This window comes from Mobula hypostoma, chromosome 7 (assembly GCF_963921235.1).
Source record: "Mobula hypostoma chromosome 7, sMobHyp1.1, whole genome shotgun sequence".
NCBI classification, from domain to species: domain Eukaryota; kingdom Metazoa; phylum Chordata; class Chondrichthyes; order Myliobatiformes; family Myliobatidae; genus Mobula; species Mobula hypostoma.
Genome location: NC_086103.1, coordinates 73030681 through 73051060, shown reverse-complemented (window position 1 = coordinate 73051060; position 20380 = coordinate 73030681). Strand labels below are relative to the sequence as shown.

Below are 20380 nucleotides of genomic sequence, written 5' to 3'. Positions count from 1 at the left end.
ACAATATTCAGCTCTGGGAGAAGGATACTGCTGTCTACTCAGTCCATGCCTCTCATAATCTTATAAACCTTTATCGTATCTCCCGTCAGCCTTTGTTGTTCCAGAGGAAAGAAGTCAAGTTTGTCAAAGCTCTCCTTATAACACGTCCTCTAATCCAGGCATCATCTTGATAGATCTCTTTTGTACCCTCTACAAAGCCTTGACCTCATTCCTATAATGGGGTGACCATAACTGAATGCAATACAGCAGATGCCTTGAGATTCTCTATAATCCTAGTTATCTACTACAACAGGCCTGTTGTTTTAATACTTTTCCCTAATCTACCTGCATATCAGTTCCTCAAGGTTCCAATGGATTTTGGGAGATCTGTAATATAATTCCATTAGGGATTACACCTTTTTAAACTTTGATTTTTATGCATAGTCTCTGTGAGTAAGTCTATATTGTTGCTGATTAATAGCACATCTTAATCATTCCCCTTTCTCCACTCTTCTGCCGCCTGTATCTTTTCTAAAACATCAAAAGCTTGGAACATCAGCATCCATTTCTCCCCTTCTCTCAACCAAGCTTCTGGAACTGGAACATGAGCTTTGTGCCAGTGTTAATGTCTCTCAGTTTGTTTTGACCTTTAACTTCAGGCATGATGGTGTGCAGTGGTTTACATAAGGTCTGTACATGAGATAGAATTTGGTCTCTGCTGAATCAAACATTAGAATTTGGCTTCTACACCATGCATCTTTAAGATTAAGCTTCCAGACTAATTCAGGAAAGATAGAGTAATTTCTTTAGTTATTCCAGTACTACTAGGAAGTGTTAAGAAAACTGGAAGAAAATTCTAGATTCTTCTCTATTCAATATTGTTTGTTTATCAGCTATTCATAAAGTGATCTTTTCTATCTCCTTACTAAATGCAGGATGAGATTCAGCTCTGAGATAAAGAGATCAAAAACTCAGTCAAGGCTTACATGTGAATCATAGCTCCATGAGTGAAAAGCTGGAATTTAATTACAAAATCACACCTTGGGAAATAGAAAAAAAATGATGCGAGCTAAAGTGGCAAGAAAATATGCCATTCTTTTATTAATGCATCCTGAATTCAGTGAACAAAATGTGTTTCACTATGAAAATGTATTTGAACTTAAATCTTAGAAAAGGAGGTGAATTAAAAAAGAAACCTCCAGATGCTGGAAATCTGACCTGAAAAAGACAGGATGCTGGAGGGTCTGAGCAGGTTGATCAGCATCTGTGGAAAGATGTTGCCTCGTCTGCTGGATGCTTCCTGCTCTTTTCATTTTATCACAGAAAGAGGCCATTCAGCCTGTCAATCCTATTTTGGTCCTACATCCCTGAATTTTTTCTTTCAAATTAATTAATCTTTTTCTGAAATTCAACAATAGTTCTAGAGGAATTGGCTTTTAATTGTTTGTTTTGAAAACTGTTGTTGAATTTATTTCAAAATTTAGACACAAAAATTCAGCACATCACATAGCAAGTTTGCTTGAGACTAAAGGGGGAAAGTAGTGGTAGTAATTTATTGCTCTATCAGATATTACACTGATCCATTTTCATTCATAAGTTTTTCTTTGCCAAAACAATATCGGTCAGTGGGAGAGACTCTATTGTTGCCTTAACCAAATCTCATAATGTCTTGGCCCCTCTTCAGCAGGAAGAAATTGAATACTTTCTGGAAATGTTGAGGTTGAACATCGACTAATTTCTGCATCATCTGCAAGTTGTTTAAAAAAATTGGAAATAGAAGTTAAAAATTAGAAATTCTGATTTTGTGATGGTTGGACTTTGTCACTGTTGCACAATTGGCAGGCATATGATCATTAGATTTTAATTTGGAAGCTAAGTAATTTAAATTTATTCTGAATATATAGCTATGCTTATGGACCTTTTCCAGTCCTTTAATTTGAAATGCATTATAACAGCTAACTCTGTACATCGGTGGAAAAAGTGATTCTGGTCTTGAAGAATTGCAAATTTGGCATTGCAGTCATTATAGTGTTACAGATGTTGACTGGCCATTGTGATTTCTATGCATTGTTTACAAGGTGAAACTTTACTTTTGTTGTATCTCACAGTTTCAGAATAATTAAATATTGTTTAAATTTGATTAAATTGCAAGTTTAGCAGTGCTATTCCTGATCTTCCTCCCTCCCCCACCCCATTTCTGCCATGCCAGGAATCCAACAGGATAACTAGTGATTGTTCAAGATCGCCCTCCTGTGTATCGGCAAAAAACGGTTCTGTGCAATGTAAGAACATGTCCAGAAGGCCGCCACCACCAGGTAATGTCCTGCAAACTTGTCAATGCAGTCTACTTGGAGCTCACATAAAGATGAAGTTAAGAGTTGCTGGTAGTTACCATGCACAATATACAGTATAATGGGTTGCTTTGTGAAAAGAATCCTGAATTTGCATGTGAATGCACAGCCAATTGGAAAAATTAAGTTTATCATTTATTTCTATTAAAAAAGATCTGTTGAACATTTGAAGATTGTCATTGGCATGATGGTATAGGTACACGTGAACTTTGGCAATGATGACTCTAAAGTCTTCTCATTTTGACATGGTTTTATTTCTTGGTTTTATTTGAAGAACAGCGGTAGTGTAGTGGTTAGCACAATGCTATTACAGCCCGGGGCATCAGAGTTCAATCCCAGCACAATTTGTAAGGAGTTTGTACATTTTCCCTGTGACCTTGTGGGTTTCCCCTGGGTGCCCCAGTTTCCTCCCACAGTCCAAAGAAGCACTGGTTAGTAAGTTAATAAGACATAGTAATTTGTCCTTTGATTAGGCTGGGGGTATATAGGTAGGTTGCTAAGTAATGTGGCTAGTTGGGCCAGAAGGGGCCGTTCCATGCTGCAGCTCTAAATAAATAAATATTACCCCTTCTCTGTTTATAGATTCAGAGTTATACAACATGTAAGCAAGCCCTTCGACTTAACTAGTCTACAGTGACTACCATCCTCTGTATGAGCAACCTTGCCCATCAGATACTCTTTAAATCTTTTCTTTCACACCTAAAGCCTATACCCTTTAGTTTTTATTTCCCCTATCCTGAAGAAAAGACATACTATACCCTTATTATGCCTCTCAGACTTTTATAAACCACCAAGGCCATCCTTTGGCCTCTGTTGCTTCAGGGAGAAACAATCCCAGCCTATCCAGTATCCTTGTAGCTCAAACCCTCTACTGCAGGCAACATCTTGTACATCTTTCCTGTACTTAATTGCATCCTTCCTAAACTGGGCAACAGTACTCCCAAGTACAGTGTGGCCAACAATTTACACAGCTGTAGCATGACTTCCTGTCTTCTCATATGCTGTGTCTTGGCCAATGAAAGCTAGCATGCCATATATCTTCACCACTGTGTCATCACTTTCAGGGAACTACAAACGTTTGTACATACTTGTACCCCAGAGTCGCACTGTTCAATAACACTTTCTAGGCCTGCTGCTGCTTGTACTCTTTCTGAGTACTGGGACCAATATCCCTCTCAAGCGTGCTTTGGGAAAAGTATCTTGAACTTGCATGTGAATGCATAGCTATTTCAAAATATTTCATGTTCATCGATTATTTCCATTAGAAGGATCTGTTGAATATTTTAGGTGCTTTGTACTTCCAAGGTAAACAAAGGATGATTTTGTGTGTTGAATTACATCTAGGACAAAAATATTAAAGCTATCAAAATCAAAAACTGAATTAAAGGGTTTTCATTGTGTTTACAATTGATAGTTTTGATTGTGAATATTATGGATGTGATTATATTATGATTTTGGTTATTGATAACTTGATTATAACATCCAAAACAAGAAAGTGCTTGTCGAGAGTTGCAAAAATAGATTGTATGAACAGGTATGGTCTCTGGCACTGAGTGTGGCTCTGTGATTCAGATGGCGAGGTGGGAGAAGAGGCGAGCTGTGGTGATAGGGGATTGGTTAGGATCTCAGGATTGTTACCCATGCCATGTGCTAAGGAGGCCAGAAATAGGAAGATTATACAGTTTAACACGTGGCTAAGGAGTTGCTGCAGGAGGGAAGGCATATGACTTTTGGATCATTGGGCTCTATTCCAGGGAAGGTGGGACCCGTACAGAAGAGACTGTTTGCATCTGAACTGGAAGGGTTCTGATATCTTGGTGGGAAAGTTTGCTTGTGCTACATGGTGGGGGTAAAACTAGAGATGCGGAGGGGACAGGAACCAGAGTTCTAGAACAGTTAGTGGAGAGGTTCTGGAGACAGGTGTTGGTAAGACCTCAGACAAAGTCAGGAGTCAAAAGGTTGAGCATGGTGTGACTAGTGTCCTGAGCTGCATATACTTCAATGCAAGAAGTATTGTAGGAAAGCTGGATGAGCTCAGGGCATAGATCAGCATATGGAATTATGATATTGTAGTAATTAGACTTGGTTGCACCTGGCAAGTATAGATTGGGACAGGCTGTTTTCTGGCAAAGGTGTATTTGGTAAGTGAATAACAAGTGCAGGGAACCTTGGTTTTCAAGAGATATTGAGGTGCTGGTTGAAAATAAAAGTGCATAACAGGTATAGGCAGGAAGGAACAAGTTGAGGTACTTAAATGCAAGAGAACACTTAAGAAAGAAATCAGAAGGTCTAAAAGAAGACAAGAAGTTGCCCTAGCAGACAAAATGAAGGAGAATACTCAGGGATTTTACAAAAATGTTAAGAGCAAAAGGATTGCAAGGGGCAAAATTGGTCCTCTGGAAGATCAGAATGGTAATCTTTGTGTGGAGACAAAAGAGATGGGGGAGGTCTTAAATAAATTTTCTGCATCTGTATTTACTCAGGAAATGGACACAGTCTGTAGAAGTGAGGCATAGTGGTATCAACTTCATGGATTCTGTACAGATTACAGAGGAGGAGGTGCTTGCTGTCCTGAAGCAAATCAGGGTGGTTAAATCTCTAGGGCCTGGCAAACTGTTCGTTTGGACCCCACAGGAAGCAAGTGCAGAAATTTCCGGGGCCCTAGCAGATGTGTGGGAGAACAAAGGGACCTGGGAATAGAGGCCTATAATTCATTTGAAAGTGGCATCAAAGGTAGAAAGGGTTGAAAGGAAAGCTTTTGGTACATATGCCTTCATAAATCAAAGTATTGAGTACAGGAGATTGGATGTTATGTTGAAGTTGTATAAGATGTTGGTGAGGCCCAATTTGGTGTATTGTGATCAGTTTTGGTCACCTACCTGCAGGAAAGTTGTAAACAAGGTTGAAAGAGTACAGAAAAAATTTACAAGGATGTTGCAAGGTCTGGAGGACCTGAGTTATAAGGAAAGATTAAATGGGTTAGGACTTTATCCACTAGAACGTAAAAGACTGAGAGGAGATTTGATAGTGGTATTACAAAATTATGAGGCCTCTTGATAGGGTAAATGCAAGCAGGCTTGTACAGCTGAAGTTGGGTGAGACTACAACCAGAGGTCATGGGTTAAGAGTGAAAGGTGAATCTTTCAAGAGGAACACGGAAACTTCTTCATTCTCAGGACTGTGAGAGTGTGGAATGAACTGCGATCACAAGAGGTACGTGTGAGCTCAATTTCAACGTTTAAGAGAAGTTTGGTTAGATACATGGATGGTAGGTGTATGGAAGGCTATGGTGCCGGTGCAGGTTGATGGAAGTAGGCACTTTACATGGTTTCAGCATGGGCTAGATGGGCTGAAGGGCCCGTTTCGGTGCTGTACTTTTCTATGACACTGTGACTAAAGGAAATCGCTTAGTATGAATAGAGTACTGAAATAATTATTCATGAAACATTACACAAAAAAGTTCAAGTTAATTTAATTCTTTCTACCATTGCAATAATGTGATTTGGAAATAGAGCTGATGACTAATTACATTGGTTGGCTCTGAATTAATAACCAACAGACTGATGGCCTGAGGGATTGCTATGGGGAAACGAAGTTAAAGTTATAAAATCTATATAAAGACAAACTTGCAACATTAAAAGTAAAATGGGCTTGACATTTAGCTTTCATGGGAGGCATCATTGCATTATGACAATAGCTGGATACTTTAGAAAAGCAGAATGGAAAATTAAGAAGTTAAGCAGCTTAGTTATCTGAGGTAACATATGACTTGAATTTAGAATTGGTGAATGATCTTGGCCCAGAAAAACAGGAACAAGATTTGGTATGGATGGAGGAAAATAAAAGTGCTGTACCAATTATATCCCTAAAAACTGCGACCTATTTGGGGTGCGATTAAATCCAGGAATAAGAAGAGCTCAACAAAGGCTAGAAGAGGACTGTTAAAATTCATATTGCTTTGGAAAATCAATTCACAGGGTTCATCTTGGGACAAAGGGTGTCCATATAATTCCAAAGTGAGGAGGAATTTTTTCTCTTGGAGTATTGTGCAACTTCTGAATTTTCTAACTCTGAACAATGGGTGCTGAGACATGAAGTTGAATAGTTCAAATTGCAAAATTCTAGTTGTATTCAGATTAGCCTTTAGAGAAAAGGTGATCACAGTGACTTCTGCATGTAGTGCATTGTAAAGGAGGTTGAAGATTTCATTAGATTAAAAGGATTATGCCGTTTATAGGAGTGTAGCAACCAAGTCAAATTAGCAGTAATAATGTTGAGGCTGATTGTATATGAAGTATATAAAACATGGTTTTCTTGACAAGTATTTTAGTGAACTCATGAAAGGGTAGTTTTGAGATCCGGTATTGTGTAAAGAGGAGGTTAATTTATGATTAGGTAGCTAAAAGTCTTGGGAAAAATGATATTAAAGAACTTTATATATATATATTAAAAAAAACAAAACCATGAATTGGCTATAATAGCACAGGAAACTATGTTAAGATGTATTGCCATAACTAAACAGTGGCTAATTTTTAAGTAATTAATTTACAAGTCATGTATGTTCATTTTTAAGCAAGGAAAGACCAGCAGTTAAGGTATTGAATGAAGTTAAAGGTAATATTAGATGAAAGGAGAAGGTTTACAATCTTGCCAAAAAAACAAAGTTAGCTGATTTGGAAAGTTTTAGGTCAGCAATGAGGATCAAGGCATTGATAAGAAAAGGAGAAGTCGTATATGAGAATTATCGGACAAGAAATATGTTAAAGTATTGCTAATGTGGGTACCTTGCAGACCAAGATGGGAGAAAATTTACTGGGAAGTAACTAACTGGCAGAGAATTTAAAGAAATATTTGCATCTGTGTTCAAAGACAATGACATAGAAACTAGCCGGATAGATTGGAGGATTGGAAGTTTAGAGTGAACAAGGAGCTCAAGAAGTTAGTATGAATTTTAAAAGAAAGTATTGGGAAATGATTAAATTTCCGGGAGCTGCATGCCAGGCTTATGAATGATATGTCCATGCAGCCAATGGATGCATCGGTCATCATTTCCAGAGTTTCTCAAAGGATTTCCATGTGTTAGGAGGTAGTAAATATAACTACAGCTTAAGAAGGGGGGAAGGGGCAGAGCAGGAGAGAAATTGGACCTGAAACCAATTACAGAAAATGTTGGTGTTTATTATTCAGGAAGAGGTAGCAGGACAATAATAGGCTGGAGCAAGCTCAAGATGAATTGTGAAAGGTTATTCAAGTCTGACACATCTGCTAAAACTCTTTTTGAGGTTGTAATTGGAAGAGTAGATGAGAGTGCACCAGCTAAGTATACTATGATCACCAGATTGACTCCTTAGTGATGGTGAGTTTATTCTATGATGAGAATAAACATATTGGGCCTCTACTCTAGAGTTGAGAGAAATGATCTCACTGAATCACAGAAAATTCTAACAGGACATGAGAGAGTAGATGTGAGATTTCTCTTGGCTAGAATCAGATCAAATAAGGGGTCGGCCGTACACGACAAGAGATATATATTTCTCCACTGTCTAACTAGGAAATCCTTTCCATTAATTAAGCTATTTGCTAATCAAAATACTAGTCTACAGATTGAATTTAATCCCCTTCAAGTTCTATGTGTATTCTTTGGTTCAACATATCCATATTATTTTCCCTGCGCTTTTGGAAATTCTAAAGCCTTCATTTCAAAATCTCTTTTCCTGTGCAAAGTATTGAATTTTCATCAACTAATGTCCTAGGAGACTTGCCTTTCTTATTTAGTGACTCCATGTAACCTCCGGTTGATTATTAACTACCTTTTGAACTGACCAAGTAAGCCATTTATTTCAAAGGGAATAATGAGAAGGTTCCTTGGCATGCTGCGAATAGTTGAAGTGCATTGCTCAAACCTGGACTCCAGAATCCGAATCAGATTTAATATCACCAGTATATGTTGTGAAATATATTAACTTCATGGCAGCAGTACAATGAAATGCATGATAAATAAATACAGAGAAAAAAATGGAGTTACATTAAGTATATATAAGTCTGTTAAATAGTTAAGTTAAAATAGTGCAAAATAACAGAAGTAAACCAAGTAGTGCGATAGAGTTCATGGGTTCATTCCCCATTTAGAAATTAGATGGCAGAGGGGAAGAAGCTGTTCCTGAATCACTGAGTGCATGCCTTCAGGCTTCTGTACCTCCTTCCCAATGGTAACAGTGTGAAGAAGGCGTGTCCTGGTGGCGGGGATCCTAAATGATGGATGCCGCCTTTTCAAGGCACTGCTCCTTGAAGATGTATTGGATATTACAAAGGCTGGTATCCATGATAGAGCTGACTAAGTTTAGAAGTTTCTGCAACTTATTTCGACCTTTTTCAGTCGCATCCCCCGCCCCCACTGCCCCCCAACCAGGCAGTGATGCAGCCAGTGAGAATGCTCTTCGCGGTATATTTGAAGAAGTTTTCGACTGTTTTAATCGACAAACCAAATCTCTTGAAACTCCTAAGATGGTTGCTGCAACACTGCTCAACTAACTGGTATATCTCACTCCTTGTATGTTTTTTCGTCACCACCTGAGATTCTGCCAACAATGATTGTACCACAGGCAAATTTATAGATGCTGTTTGAGCTATGCCTGGCCATACAGTCATGGGCGTAGAGAGAGTAGAACAGTGGCTAAGCATACATCCCTGTGGAGTGCCAGTGTTAATTGGCAGTGAGGTGGAGATGTTATTTCCAATCTGCACGTTGTGATCTTCTGGTTAGGAAGTGGTTAAATGATGTAGATATAGTGGGCTCAAGTTAAGCAAATCCTGCTGTGGATCCAAAATGGAATACCTGATTCTTTGCATTTTGTTCCACTTGGGCACTATATGGCCATACATTACCCATGGAAATACATCTTTCTACTCCTGAGCATAGCATTCTTATAGAGATACTGCTGTCTTTCACTTGAAGGCAAGCAGTGGCTCAGATTCATCTGCTCTGTAATCTAAATAGGGATGTGGGGAAGATGCAGGTCACAGTAGCAGCTAAAATTTGGAAATTAGATTTCAAGTGAGTTAATGTTCTTCATAAACACGAGAAAATCTGCAGATGCTGGAAATTCAAGCAACGAACACAAAATGCTGGTGGAACGCAGCAGGCCAGGTAGCATTTATAGGAAGAAGTACAGTCGCCGTTTTGGGCCAAGACCTTTCGACAGGATTTCTTCGTTATTTTTCATTTTAAAAACTGAGATTTGATTCTATTTACCAGTATGTTTTTTGAGTCTTGTCTCTTTGCAAGGTTAGCTTGTTTTAAATCTGTTCACAAAGAGATAAAAGATATCTCTATTTTAATTTCAGTGATATGGTTCACCAATATTAGCATATGGCGATGAAAATACTGGATTTTCCCATTCTCATGTTAAACAGAGCTTGGTATTTCTTTATAACCTGCAGGATTTTGTCTTCTAGGTGGCGAGTTTCACTGCACAGAAGATCACAGGTATTCTGTCCTTGCAGCACCTCCTAACAGTCCCACAGGCTTGTCCTCTCATCAACATCCTCTTACAGCACCAAAGTCTCCTGAAGTTGCAAATGAGTCAGCGGTTACCATCCAACAGTATGGACACCCAACTTCTACAACCCAATGTACTGTACCACATAGCACTGTATCCTCTACCAATTCAAATAGGAAAACGCCTGTGGCATCTGGTGTCCCACAAGTTTTGCCTCATGTTCACAAGACCTCTGCAGTTTCCCTGACTAATAATCTGTCTCCGGATGTGTCCTTGATTTCAAAAAACTCTGTTGCTGCTTCTACAGGTGTGCTTGTGACCCCAGTGCCTCCAAGTGCTAACTCTCATATTCCAAACAATGGGTTATTCCCAAAGACTACAGCAGCTGCCCCTATTTGCACCAGCCATTATAATGGAGCTTGCCCAGTAACAACTACACCAAATCCAGCTGCTTCAAGCAGTGGAATCTGCAGGTTAGTATTTGTTTTCCAAACTTTGTTTCTTAGGTAATATGATTAGAGATTTTATAAAAAGTTTGGATGCTGCATTTTGGACTGAAGGGCTGTTTAGAATATAAACACAAAACACCAAATGTCAGAAAAGAAACTGCAGATTCCAGAAACCTGGAGCAAAAAACATGAAATACTGGAAATACTCAGCAGGTTGGGCATCTGTAGGCAGAGAAAGAAACTTCAACACAATTTCTCTTTCCGTAGAGACTCTCTGACTTGCTGAGTGTTTCTTGCATTTTCTGTTTATGTGAAGGTCTTGCCTCTTCCGATAAAAGTAGAACACAATAGGGAAAGTTTGTAATTTCCTTCCAGCCTTGTTGAACCCCTGCTAAGTACTTGGGGTTCTCTTTTAAATACTTGGATTAAATATCTGCAGCTATGAATTGTACAACTTGTGAAAGAGTTTAGCCCTCTCCAGAGATGTGAGTCTTGAGTGAGTGGATTGCCTGTGATTAAATCTGCCAGGGTTGGGCATGATTAAACACCATGCTCATTATGGACCTTGTCCCAATAATATTAGTTACAGTTTCCCAATTTATTCGAGATTTTTCTTTACAATGCCTACAATGACTTTTGTAATTATTTCAGTTCTGTGATTTAATTTGATTTGTGTTAATGTACGGAAGGAGAAATGTAATCATGTGGAGAGCAAAGTTTTGAATTTGCCAAAAGTATTTGTGAAAAAATTTGATCCGCAATGCAAACAAAAATCAAAACCTTGCTTTACTGCTGATCACTTCTCAATTTGGTCTGGCTGGTTCTTTAGTTTCTATGGCCTGTATTGATCTGGTCCTTTTTTCTTTGAGAAGCTCCCTGTTCTAGCTTCTCATCAGCTACCTGTTCTCGTAAACCATTCTCTGAAACATTTTCTTACTCATTATACCTTGATGTGCAGTATAGGGTACTTCATAATTAGTAAACAAAATTGTTTTAATTACATATGTGAGAGAATAACTTATTGTTACCCTCATGTGATTTAAAAAAGAACGTCATGGATTTGATGATAGGGAGCATCTTAATAGGCTTCTTTGGATGTCCTGCACAAGTTGACGAGACAAAGGGAATACCATTGATGGGGTTGAGGTCATGCTTGCCTTGAGTTGTCTGGTCAGATTGGTTAGAGGTGTTTTGTGCTATTTGTTTTTTTTTGTTATTTGTTGCTAATGGCAGTGCTGTGGGACATGTCCAGCAAGTTGGGCTTTGTATGTATGTATGTTTGTGGGGGAACTGATTGGATTTTTGCTCAAGAAAGAATTTGAGGGCCCTCCTAGCCTCCTGATATGGGATGGAAGTATGGAGGGATGGTACATCCATGGTGAGATAATCTGATTGGGGCAGAGGTATTGGAAACTGTTCAGGTAGTGGAGGGCACCTGAAGCATCATTGACGTAAGTGTGAAGAAACTGTACCAGAGGAAAAAGATAGACTCATGGTAGAAAGAAACAAGTTCAGTGGAGCAACAGTTGAGTGTCCAACAGAAAACAATCTTAACTGATCATTTAAAAAATTGATTTTGCATAATTCCCTCTCTAACAATTTAAATCTGCCTACTCAGGATCGGGAGCACTAAATTTTATGATGTAAGGTGGTTCTAGTTAATTGGTACTCTAAGTGATAATGCAAAAAAATTAAATACAGTTTTTTTGTTAAATTCAGTTCTTTGACTTGTTTATCCCGTTATTTTGACTTTGTTGCAAGGTTGCCACATGTCATTTGTTTAAAAAAAGAAAGTGTTGCATACTGGAAGGGGGAGGGAAATGTTTTGAAACAACGACACTTAAAGGTGAAAATGTCTACAGATGTGCAGAAAAAAATTGTACCTGGAATGAACTGCGGAGCATAAAATGGAAATTATAAAACATAGAAGCAAAATCCGGCCTTTTTGCCCTTTCAGTCTGCTTAACCCTCTCAACCCCATTCTTCTGCTTTCTCCCTGCAATCTTAGACGTCCTTACCAATCAGGAACCTTAGAACTTCTCGTTTAAATATACCCAATGACTCGATGTCCGTCTGTGGCAATGGATTCTACAGATTGACCACCCTCTAGCTAAAGATATTCCTCCTCATCCTATTCTAACTAGACTTCCCCACTATAGGAATTATACTGAATTCAATCAGTCACTTATTTGCCATTCTCCTAAACTGTTCAAGTCCTTCTGCAAACTTCCTGCTTCTTCAACAGTAACTGCCTCTTCATCTGTCTTTGTATTGTCTGCAAACCTGGCCGCAAAGCCATCAATTCCATCATCCAAATCATTAAAATATAACAAGAAATGTAGCGGACGCAAGACCGACCCTTACAGAATATCAGTAATCACTGGTAGCCAACCAGAAAAGGCCCCTTTTATTCCCACTCTTTGTCTCCTGCCAGTCAGCCATTCTCCTATCCATACTCGTATCTCTTTTGTAACATCATGGGCTCTTATCTTGTTTAGCAGCCTCATGAGTGGTACCTCGCCGAAGGTTTTCTGAAAATCCAAGTCAACAACATCCACTGGCTCTCCTTTGTCTACTATCCTGCCTTTATTTTTTCAAAGAATTGCACCAGCTTTGTCAGACAAAATTCTGAATATCAGTCTGATATCCACTCTTGCCTCACTTTTACTTTTTATATATTTGCTATAAACTTTTGCTATCCTCTTTTATATTATTGGCTAGATTACCTACGTATTTCATCTTTTCTCTTGTTACTTTCAGTTGGTTTTCTGTTGGTTCTTAAAAGCTTCCCAATCCTCTAGCTTCCCACTAAGTTTTGCTACATTATATGCCATCTCTTTCTTTCATGTTGCCTTGTCAGCCATGGTTGCCTCATACTCCCTGTAGAATACTTCTACTTCGGAATGAACCTATCCTGCATCTGCTGACAGAAACTCCAGCCATTGTTTCTCTGCCATCATCCCTGCTAGTGCCCCCTTCCAATCAACTTTGTGCAGGTCCTCTCTAGTTCACTTTCTCCACTGTAATATCGATACATTGGATTTTAGTTTCTCCCTCTCAAGCTGCATTGTGAATTTCATACTATGATCACTGGCTCCTAAGGGCTCCTTTACCTTGAGCTCCCTAATCAAATCTGCATCATTATATAACACCCAATCCTGAAGCCTTTTCCCTAGTGGGCTCAACCACGAATTGCTCTAAAAAGCTGCCTTGTAGGCATTCTTCAAATTCCTCTTGAGATCCAGCACCAACCTGATTTTCCCTGATAAGGAGTGACCTTTATGGAGTGTGCTGGGAGAGTTCAAAGGTAATATTTAATTTTCAAAATTTTTTGGTTGCCTCTTTCCAGGGACCAGTCATGCAAAAGTCGTTTGTGCACAAATGAAACCGCCTATAGTCCTACACGGATGCACAATGCAGATGAAAGTCTGGAAGAAGATGATAGCTGCTCAGAGCATAGCTCATGTACATCTCATTCTGCCAATCAAAAAGAAGGAAAATACTGTGATTGTTGCTATTGTGAATTCTTTGGTCACGGACCGGTGAGTGCAACCTCGTTAGAGAGTTAACATTTGGTTGTAGGGAAGCTACTAGAAGGAATTCTGAGGGAGAAGATCTACTATTGCTTGGATAATCAATGCCCAGTCAGAAATAGCATGGTTTTGTGAGTGCGCTGTGGAGTCTGACAAAGCCTTTGGAGTCTTCAAAGAAGTAACTAAGGGGATAGATGAAGTGAATGTTGTCTTCATGGACTTTAGTTTGAAGAAGTCCCGCATGGCAGGCAGATCTGAAAGATTAGGTCATGAATTTGGGGGAGCTTCTGGGGTAGGTTCAAAATTGACTTGAAGAAGAGAGTGATGGTTGAAGGTTGATTCTCTGACTGGGACATCCTCCTAGTCACAGAATCCAGAGGTCAATGTTAGGACCTCTTTTATACAATATTTATGTAAATGATTTGGATATAAATCTACATGATGAGATTAGCAAGCTTGCTGATAATACTAAATTAGAGGATCTTGTTGATAGTGAAGCAGGTTACAATGAATTGCAAAAAGATCTTGATCAGTTAGAAAAATGAGCCGAGGAATGTTAAATGGATTTCAACTTAGATAAATGTGAGGTGATGCATTTTGAACATTTATACCAGAGTAGTACCTAGGCGATAAATGGCAGGACACCGATGGGAGTTGTAGAACAGGGAGACCTTCGAGCTCACTAAAAGAGGCTGCACAAGGAGTCAGAATGGTGAAGGCAGCGTTTAGCATGCTGGCCTTCGTCGTCAAGACATCAAGTTTAGGAGTAGGGATATTATGCTGCAGTTATACAAGTCATTGGTGAGGCTGTACTTGGAGTAATGTGTACAGATTTGGTCACCCTGTTATATATAAAAAAACATTATGAAACAGGAGAGGGTGTAGAAGAGACTTACAAGGATGCTATCTGGACTGGAGGGGTTGAGCTGCATGGAGCATTTGCCCACGCTGAATCTTTATTCCATGGAGCATAAGAGAATGAGGAGCAACCTCATTGCAGTTATAAAATCATGAGGATTATGAATAAAGTGGATGATCATCGTCTTTTCCTCAGGGTTGGGAGAGTTTAATCCTGGAAGGTGCAGATACACAATAAGAGGGGATATATTTAAAAGAAACCTAATTGTTAACTTCTTTAAGCAGAGGGTAGTGAGAATCTGAAGCAAGCTGCCACACGAAGTGGTGGAGGCAGGTACAGCGGCAACTTTTAAGAGATATTCAGATTGGTACATGAAGGGGGAAGGGCTTGGAGGATTATGGGCTGAATGGGAGTAGCAGGGAGGATCGTGTGGTTGGCATGTTCCATTGGAGAAAAAGGGCTTGTTTCCATGCTGTATTACTCTGACTCTGTGCTGAAAGGGGATTGGCTACGGAATTTGTCTGTGGAACTCAAAGGCAATTTATGAAGTTTGAAGCATTTTAAATGACCCAAAATTGTCAAGGCCAAATATGATTGTTGCATCCTCCTCTTCATTTGGATAAATTGGATCACAAGATTGAATCTTGCGATAGCTGTTTTGCTAAAAATTCAGTAAAATTCAAGCAATATTCTTGATTGCTCTACCACTGTCATCATTTTCATAATGTTTTCAGTTATTTGTCAAAACAGTTTTTCGCCAACCCCTCATTCTAAATCTGATTGTAGTGATGGTATGATGAGGCCAAACTACTGAATTGCTTTTCAAAAAATGATGTATTGGAACCATGACTGCATTTCTAATTTTTATACTCTGTGTGACATGCACCATTCATATGTGCCAACAGTTAAGGCTGAAGCTATCAAAATTATACACTGGAAGAGTAATATATAATGTAAATAGTGAAGAATACAAAGGTTCAGTGTATCATTGACGTTCGTAGTCTCAAAAGTCAGGAATACATATCAAAAAGACAATTTAGCATTGGTGTAAAGCATTATCAGTTTCTTGACATCCAGGCAAATAGTTGCATTTATAATTCTATTTAAGCCTCCTGCAGCTCCTACAAGTAGGAACTACACTGAAATCCGGGAGAAGCTGAGAACACGGCTGACAAAGCGCAAGGAAGAGCTCCCACAAAAAGCAAGCAATGGGTCAATCCGGGAACCACCTGTGGATGAAAGAAATGTTGAGGATCTGTTAAACTACATCAACAGCTCAGAGCAGAAACCAGCCAACAGCACCAAGGCAGCTAAAAGAGCACGGCACAAGCAGAAAAAAGTACGTTTTATAATTATGTAAGAGGAGCTTAAGGAAGGGACAGTTAGTTTCAGATGCCAAGAATAATTTGCTTTGTTTGTTCTTTGGAGCTCTTTGATAAGAGCACTTGCATGATGAGGCTGTGTCAGCTTCATCACTAACTTGAGCTAGATAGACTGAAATACATTAAGATACAGTACTGTGCCAAAGTCTTGGGTACATACATATAGCCAAGGTGCCCAAGACTTCTGCACAGCCCTGTATTAATTTTATGCATTGCACTGTACTGCTGCTGCAAAAAAAAGAAACAAATTTCATGACGTATGTGAGTGATGATAAACCTGATTCTGACATGGATCTCTATTGTGGATTGCTAGTGAGAAGGGGGCAGGGAGAGGGGAGTCATGGTTGGGAAAAGGAGAAGGGGGTGGGAAGCACCAGAGAGACATTCTGTAATGATCAATAAACCAATGGTTTTGAATCAAATGACCTTGCTTGGTGTCTCAGGGCTGGGTGTGTCTGCAACCACGCTCCTTCTCTGCCACCTGTCCCACAGCGCTCCACCCTTGTCATTCCCAGCATTCTTTGCTCCCAAAAGATCTACAAAGCCTGTCTCCGTTCCAAGTTGATAAATAGAGTTCTATGCAAAAGTCTTGGGCACCCTAGCTATAGATATGTGCTTAAGACTCTTGCACAGTACTGTACATTCTGTCAATACTTGAGACTTAGCACTGCTGGAAAATTGCAGCCTGGATTTGATTCGGGAAATCCCTTGGATATGAAAAAAAATATTTCCTGCCTGTCTTGATTGAATTGTAGTCAGGACTTAGTAGTTTGAACCAGCATTAATACTGCTGAATATAGCCCTTCTGTCTGTTTTAAGGATGGTTAATTCAGTTGTCATTTTAAAACAGAACACCAATTTTTTCTCCACTTAAGACATAATTGACTTTGGAAGTATCAGGACCATACTGTAAAAGCAGTAATCTACTATAGATTAAACTTCTGCTTTTATTTCATGTTTGGTTGTACTGTGAACCAAGTTGCGTTTTATTCTGTATAAATTGAGATTAAACTCATTTATGTCAATCTATATGATAAATGGTGATGTTTTAATTTTAGCAAATGGTAATTTGATTCCTGAAGTTATTCTCATGGTTAAATATTTTCCAAACCAATTTTAAATACTTTTCCCAAGTAAAGCTATCCTTGCCCATCTCATAGTCCTCAGTAACTGATATTAGTCTGCAAACTCTGCTTCAAATCTAAACTTTTGGTTTGTATGTATTTTCATGTTAGTTTTTCCTTCTTAAGAAAATAAATAGCCCTGACTGTCTCTATCCTTTGTACTTGGGTACATCAGTCTCTTATCGCCATGCTTTCTATGCTCCCAAACCCTTACCATGACTCTTCTTCACTCCAACATCTGGCAATCTTACTTCAGTTATCTAGGTCAGCGGTCCCCAACCACCGGGCTCCAGAGCATGCGCTACCGGGCCGCGAGGAAACGATATGAGTTGGCGATATGAGTCAGCTGCACCTTTCCTCATTCCCTGTCACGCCCACCGTTGAGCCATTACCCGTGCATCGTCCATGTCAGCGCAGGAAGGAGAGCAACTCCTCGAGTTCGCAAATGACGGTGGGCTGAAAAGTCTGTTTGACATAACATCTCTGCCGGCATTCTGGATCAAAGTCAAGGCTCAATATCCTGAGATAGCCATGAAAGCACTGAAAACGCTGCTTCCATTTCCAACATATCTCTGCGATGAATGTAACAAAAACTAAATTGCAGATTAGACTGGACATAAGGAACCCCGTTCGAGTATCGCTGTCTCCAATCACCCCTCGATAGGACCGTCTTGTTGCAGGAAAGCAAGCCCAGGGCTCCCACTGATTCAGCGATATTGGTGTGTTGCAATGATTTTATATATTTATACGGGGAAAATATGTGCTGCGTGTTTAATATCCAAACGTTACATAAAATGTTATGATGCTATTGACTTGTATAACCATATAACAATTACAGCACGGAAACAGGCGATCTCTGCCCTTCTAGTCCGTGCCGAACACTACTCTCACCTCGTCCCACCGACCTGCACTCAGCCCATAACCCTCCATTTACTTTCCTGTCCATATACCTATTCAATTTTTCTTTAAATGATAATATTGAACCTGCTTCTGACACTTCTATTGGAAGTTCGTTCAACACTTAGCTCCCCTGTCCTCCCCTGATAATTAACTTGTCGCTATATTCATGCGAGGAAAATGCGCTGTGTGTTTAATATTAAATTCGTTAGATAAAGCCTTTTAGAAACGAAATTGAGTGTATTAGCCACTTATCACCGATATTCCGGTCGTGATTAACACCACCCTCCGAACAGAATCGCCAAACACGATTTGTAGAAAAATAATCGGCAGGTGCACGCATGCGCAAATCACGCATGCGCACTGGTGCCTGTGCAAGGCTTCATGGTCATTGTAGTCTTTCTCTGGGTAAATGCAACGTATTTGACTGCTACTCTTGTCCGTTGGCAACCATCCCGCCGCCCCCCCCCCGGTCGGCCGGTCCGCAAGAATATTGTCAACATGAAACCGGTCTGCACTGCAAAAAAGGTTGGGGACCCCTGATCTAGGTAGTACCCTGGAATCTTCTCCAGATCTTCTCTAGCTCCCTTGCCTTAAAAGCCAGAGTCTTTGACCAAGCTTTTGTTTGTCCCTTCATTCATCTTCAATATTTTTAAATCATCTCTAAAAGGTCTTGCCTTTTCTCTGTCTTTCCACACAAGGGTTCATTAATTCAGAAGGATAAAAATTATTAATCTTACATTATCACAAATGTATTGTCTGTGGAAATTCCAGCCTGCTTGGATGACTGGAACTGGTGTCTAAATTTATTAGATACAGCACCCGTTTAATTTTACTGCTCTGTTTCTGTACTGTAGCAGGAGAAAGCTCGTTCTGAGTTATTCGATCAAAGGCTTGAGAAACCATGCCCTTCTTCAATGCGTATTCAAGACTTGGAGAAAGTTTCTGTGATAAATCAACATTTACAAGAGGGCATAGAAGAGAAGGTATTGATATTCAACCAGCATGTTCAGGATAATATCGAGGAGAAAGTTTCAAAGCTGAACCAGCACTTACAGGATGATATAGAAGAAAAACTTAATCAGCGAGAGCTGTGGCACCAAGTGGAGTTGCAGCGTGTAAGTAGCATCTTAACCAGCAGGTTGGAACAGCTTAAAGACAGGATTAGGGATTCCATCAAAGCAAACTTTAATATAAGTGATTTGCCCAGAGATGATTTTTCAGAGTTACCACCAATTGGGAAGGACTTCCTGATAGACAGTAATTCCACCATGGACAAAGAAGAGGCAAAAATAATAGAACATCAGAAACTGAATTTGAACTTGTCCTTGACAACAATGCCAGGGATTGTGCAGAACCATTTGTTGACTGGAAATAAGCACACAGTTATCGCAGATCAAGATAACAGTGGTTCTAATATGCTTGTACTTGAAAATTCATTAGGAAAGAAATCAACAGGCAACACTCCATTATCTTCAAAGGTGGAAAGCACTTCAGCATCTGAACTAGAAGGTGACGTTGCAGTGGTGTTGCATAAATCTTCATCAGAGCAGAAAGTGATAGATCAAGTATCAAAAAGTGGAAAGCAACCAAGGCAATCTAAGCAACAGGTTTCAGAGGTGACCAAGAGTAAATCTGTGCTTTCAAAAAAGGAGCAAGAGCAACCTCTAATTCCGAAAGTACAGGGTTCCAAGCAGTCCACTGCCAAACATAAGGCAAACCAGAATCATGATGGCAAGTCAGCAGATGCTGTGAAGACAATGATTGCCAAATGTGAAGAGCCCCGACAAGGCAAAATAAAGGGAGTCTGTGTTCTTAGCAACTCTGAAGCTGGTGAGGTCAGGAAATGCAACACTAAAAACTCATGCACCGAAAAGCTGGACGGCGCCGAAATTAAGGGAGTTAAAGAAGAGCAACAGGCATTATCTGAAATGTCTCAGTCGAAGGGAAAGAACAGGAAAGGCAAAAAGAAGAAACATGACAAGACCAACAACTCTGTTGGTAAGTTTTAATTGGTACATATTTTATTTCCTATTGAGTCCCTGAAAGATGTTTGTGACTGACCAAGCAATTAGACTGTCAGAGAAGTTCTTTAAGCAGACAGGGCTTGGTTTTTGTCCCTTGTCTGAAGTGATAGAATGTAATGGCCCTTCCATTTTATCATTTAGATTGGGTAAAAGGCAGTAATTTTTGTTCGAAGTAGTGAACAATAATAGGGCATTTTGAACCTGTAATAGGAACAAATGGAAAGACTGGAATCTGTCCTGTGCATGAAGGATATAATAATGCATGCAGTTATCATATTGA

General features: G+C 39.5%; 1 protein-coding gene across 3 annotated transcripts in view; it reads left to right on the top strand.

Annotated features, from left to right (window-relative positions):
* The window catches only part of fam193b (family with sequence similarity 193 member B), a 104591-nt gene that overhangs the window by 66024 nt on the left and 18187 nt on the right, over positions 1-20380 (top strand). For all 3 annotated transcript variants that reach the window (XR_010018661.1, XM_063053590.1, XM_063053589.1), the window contains exons 4-8: positions 2189-2294; positions 9786-10302; positions 13628-13820; positions 15779-16009; positions 18931-20074. Coding sequence is in view for 2 of the 3 variants with exons in the window: in XM_063053590.1 (XP_062909660.1) it covers positions 2189-2294; positions 9786-10302; positions 13628-13820; positions 15779-16009; positions 18931-20074 (2191 nt within the window). In the remaining variant the exon portion in view is untranslated. The remainder of the gene's footprint in view (positions 1-2188; positions 2295-9785; positions 10303-13627; positions 13821-15778; positions 16010-18930; positions 20075-20380) is intronic.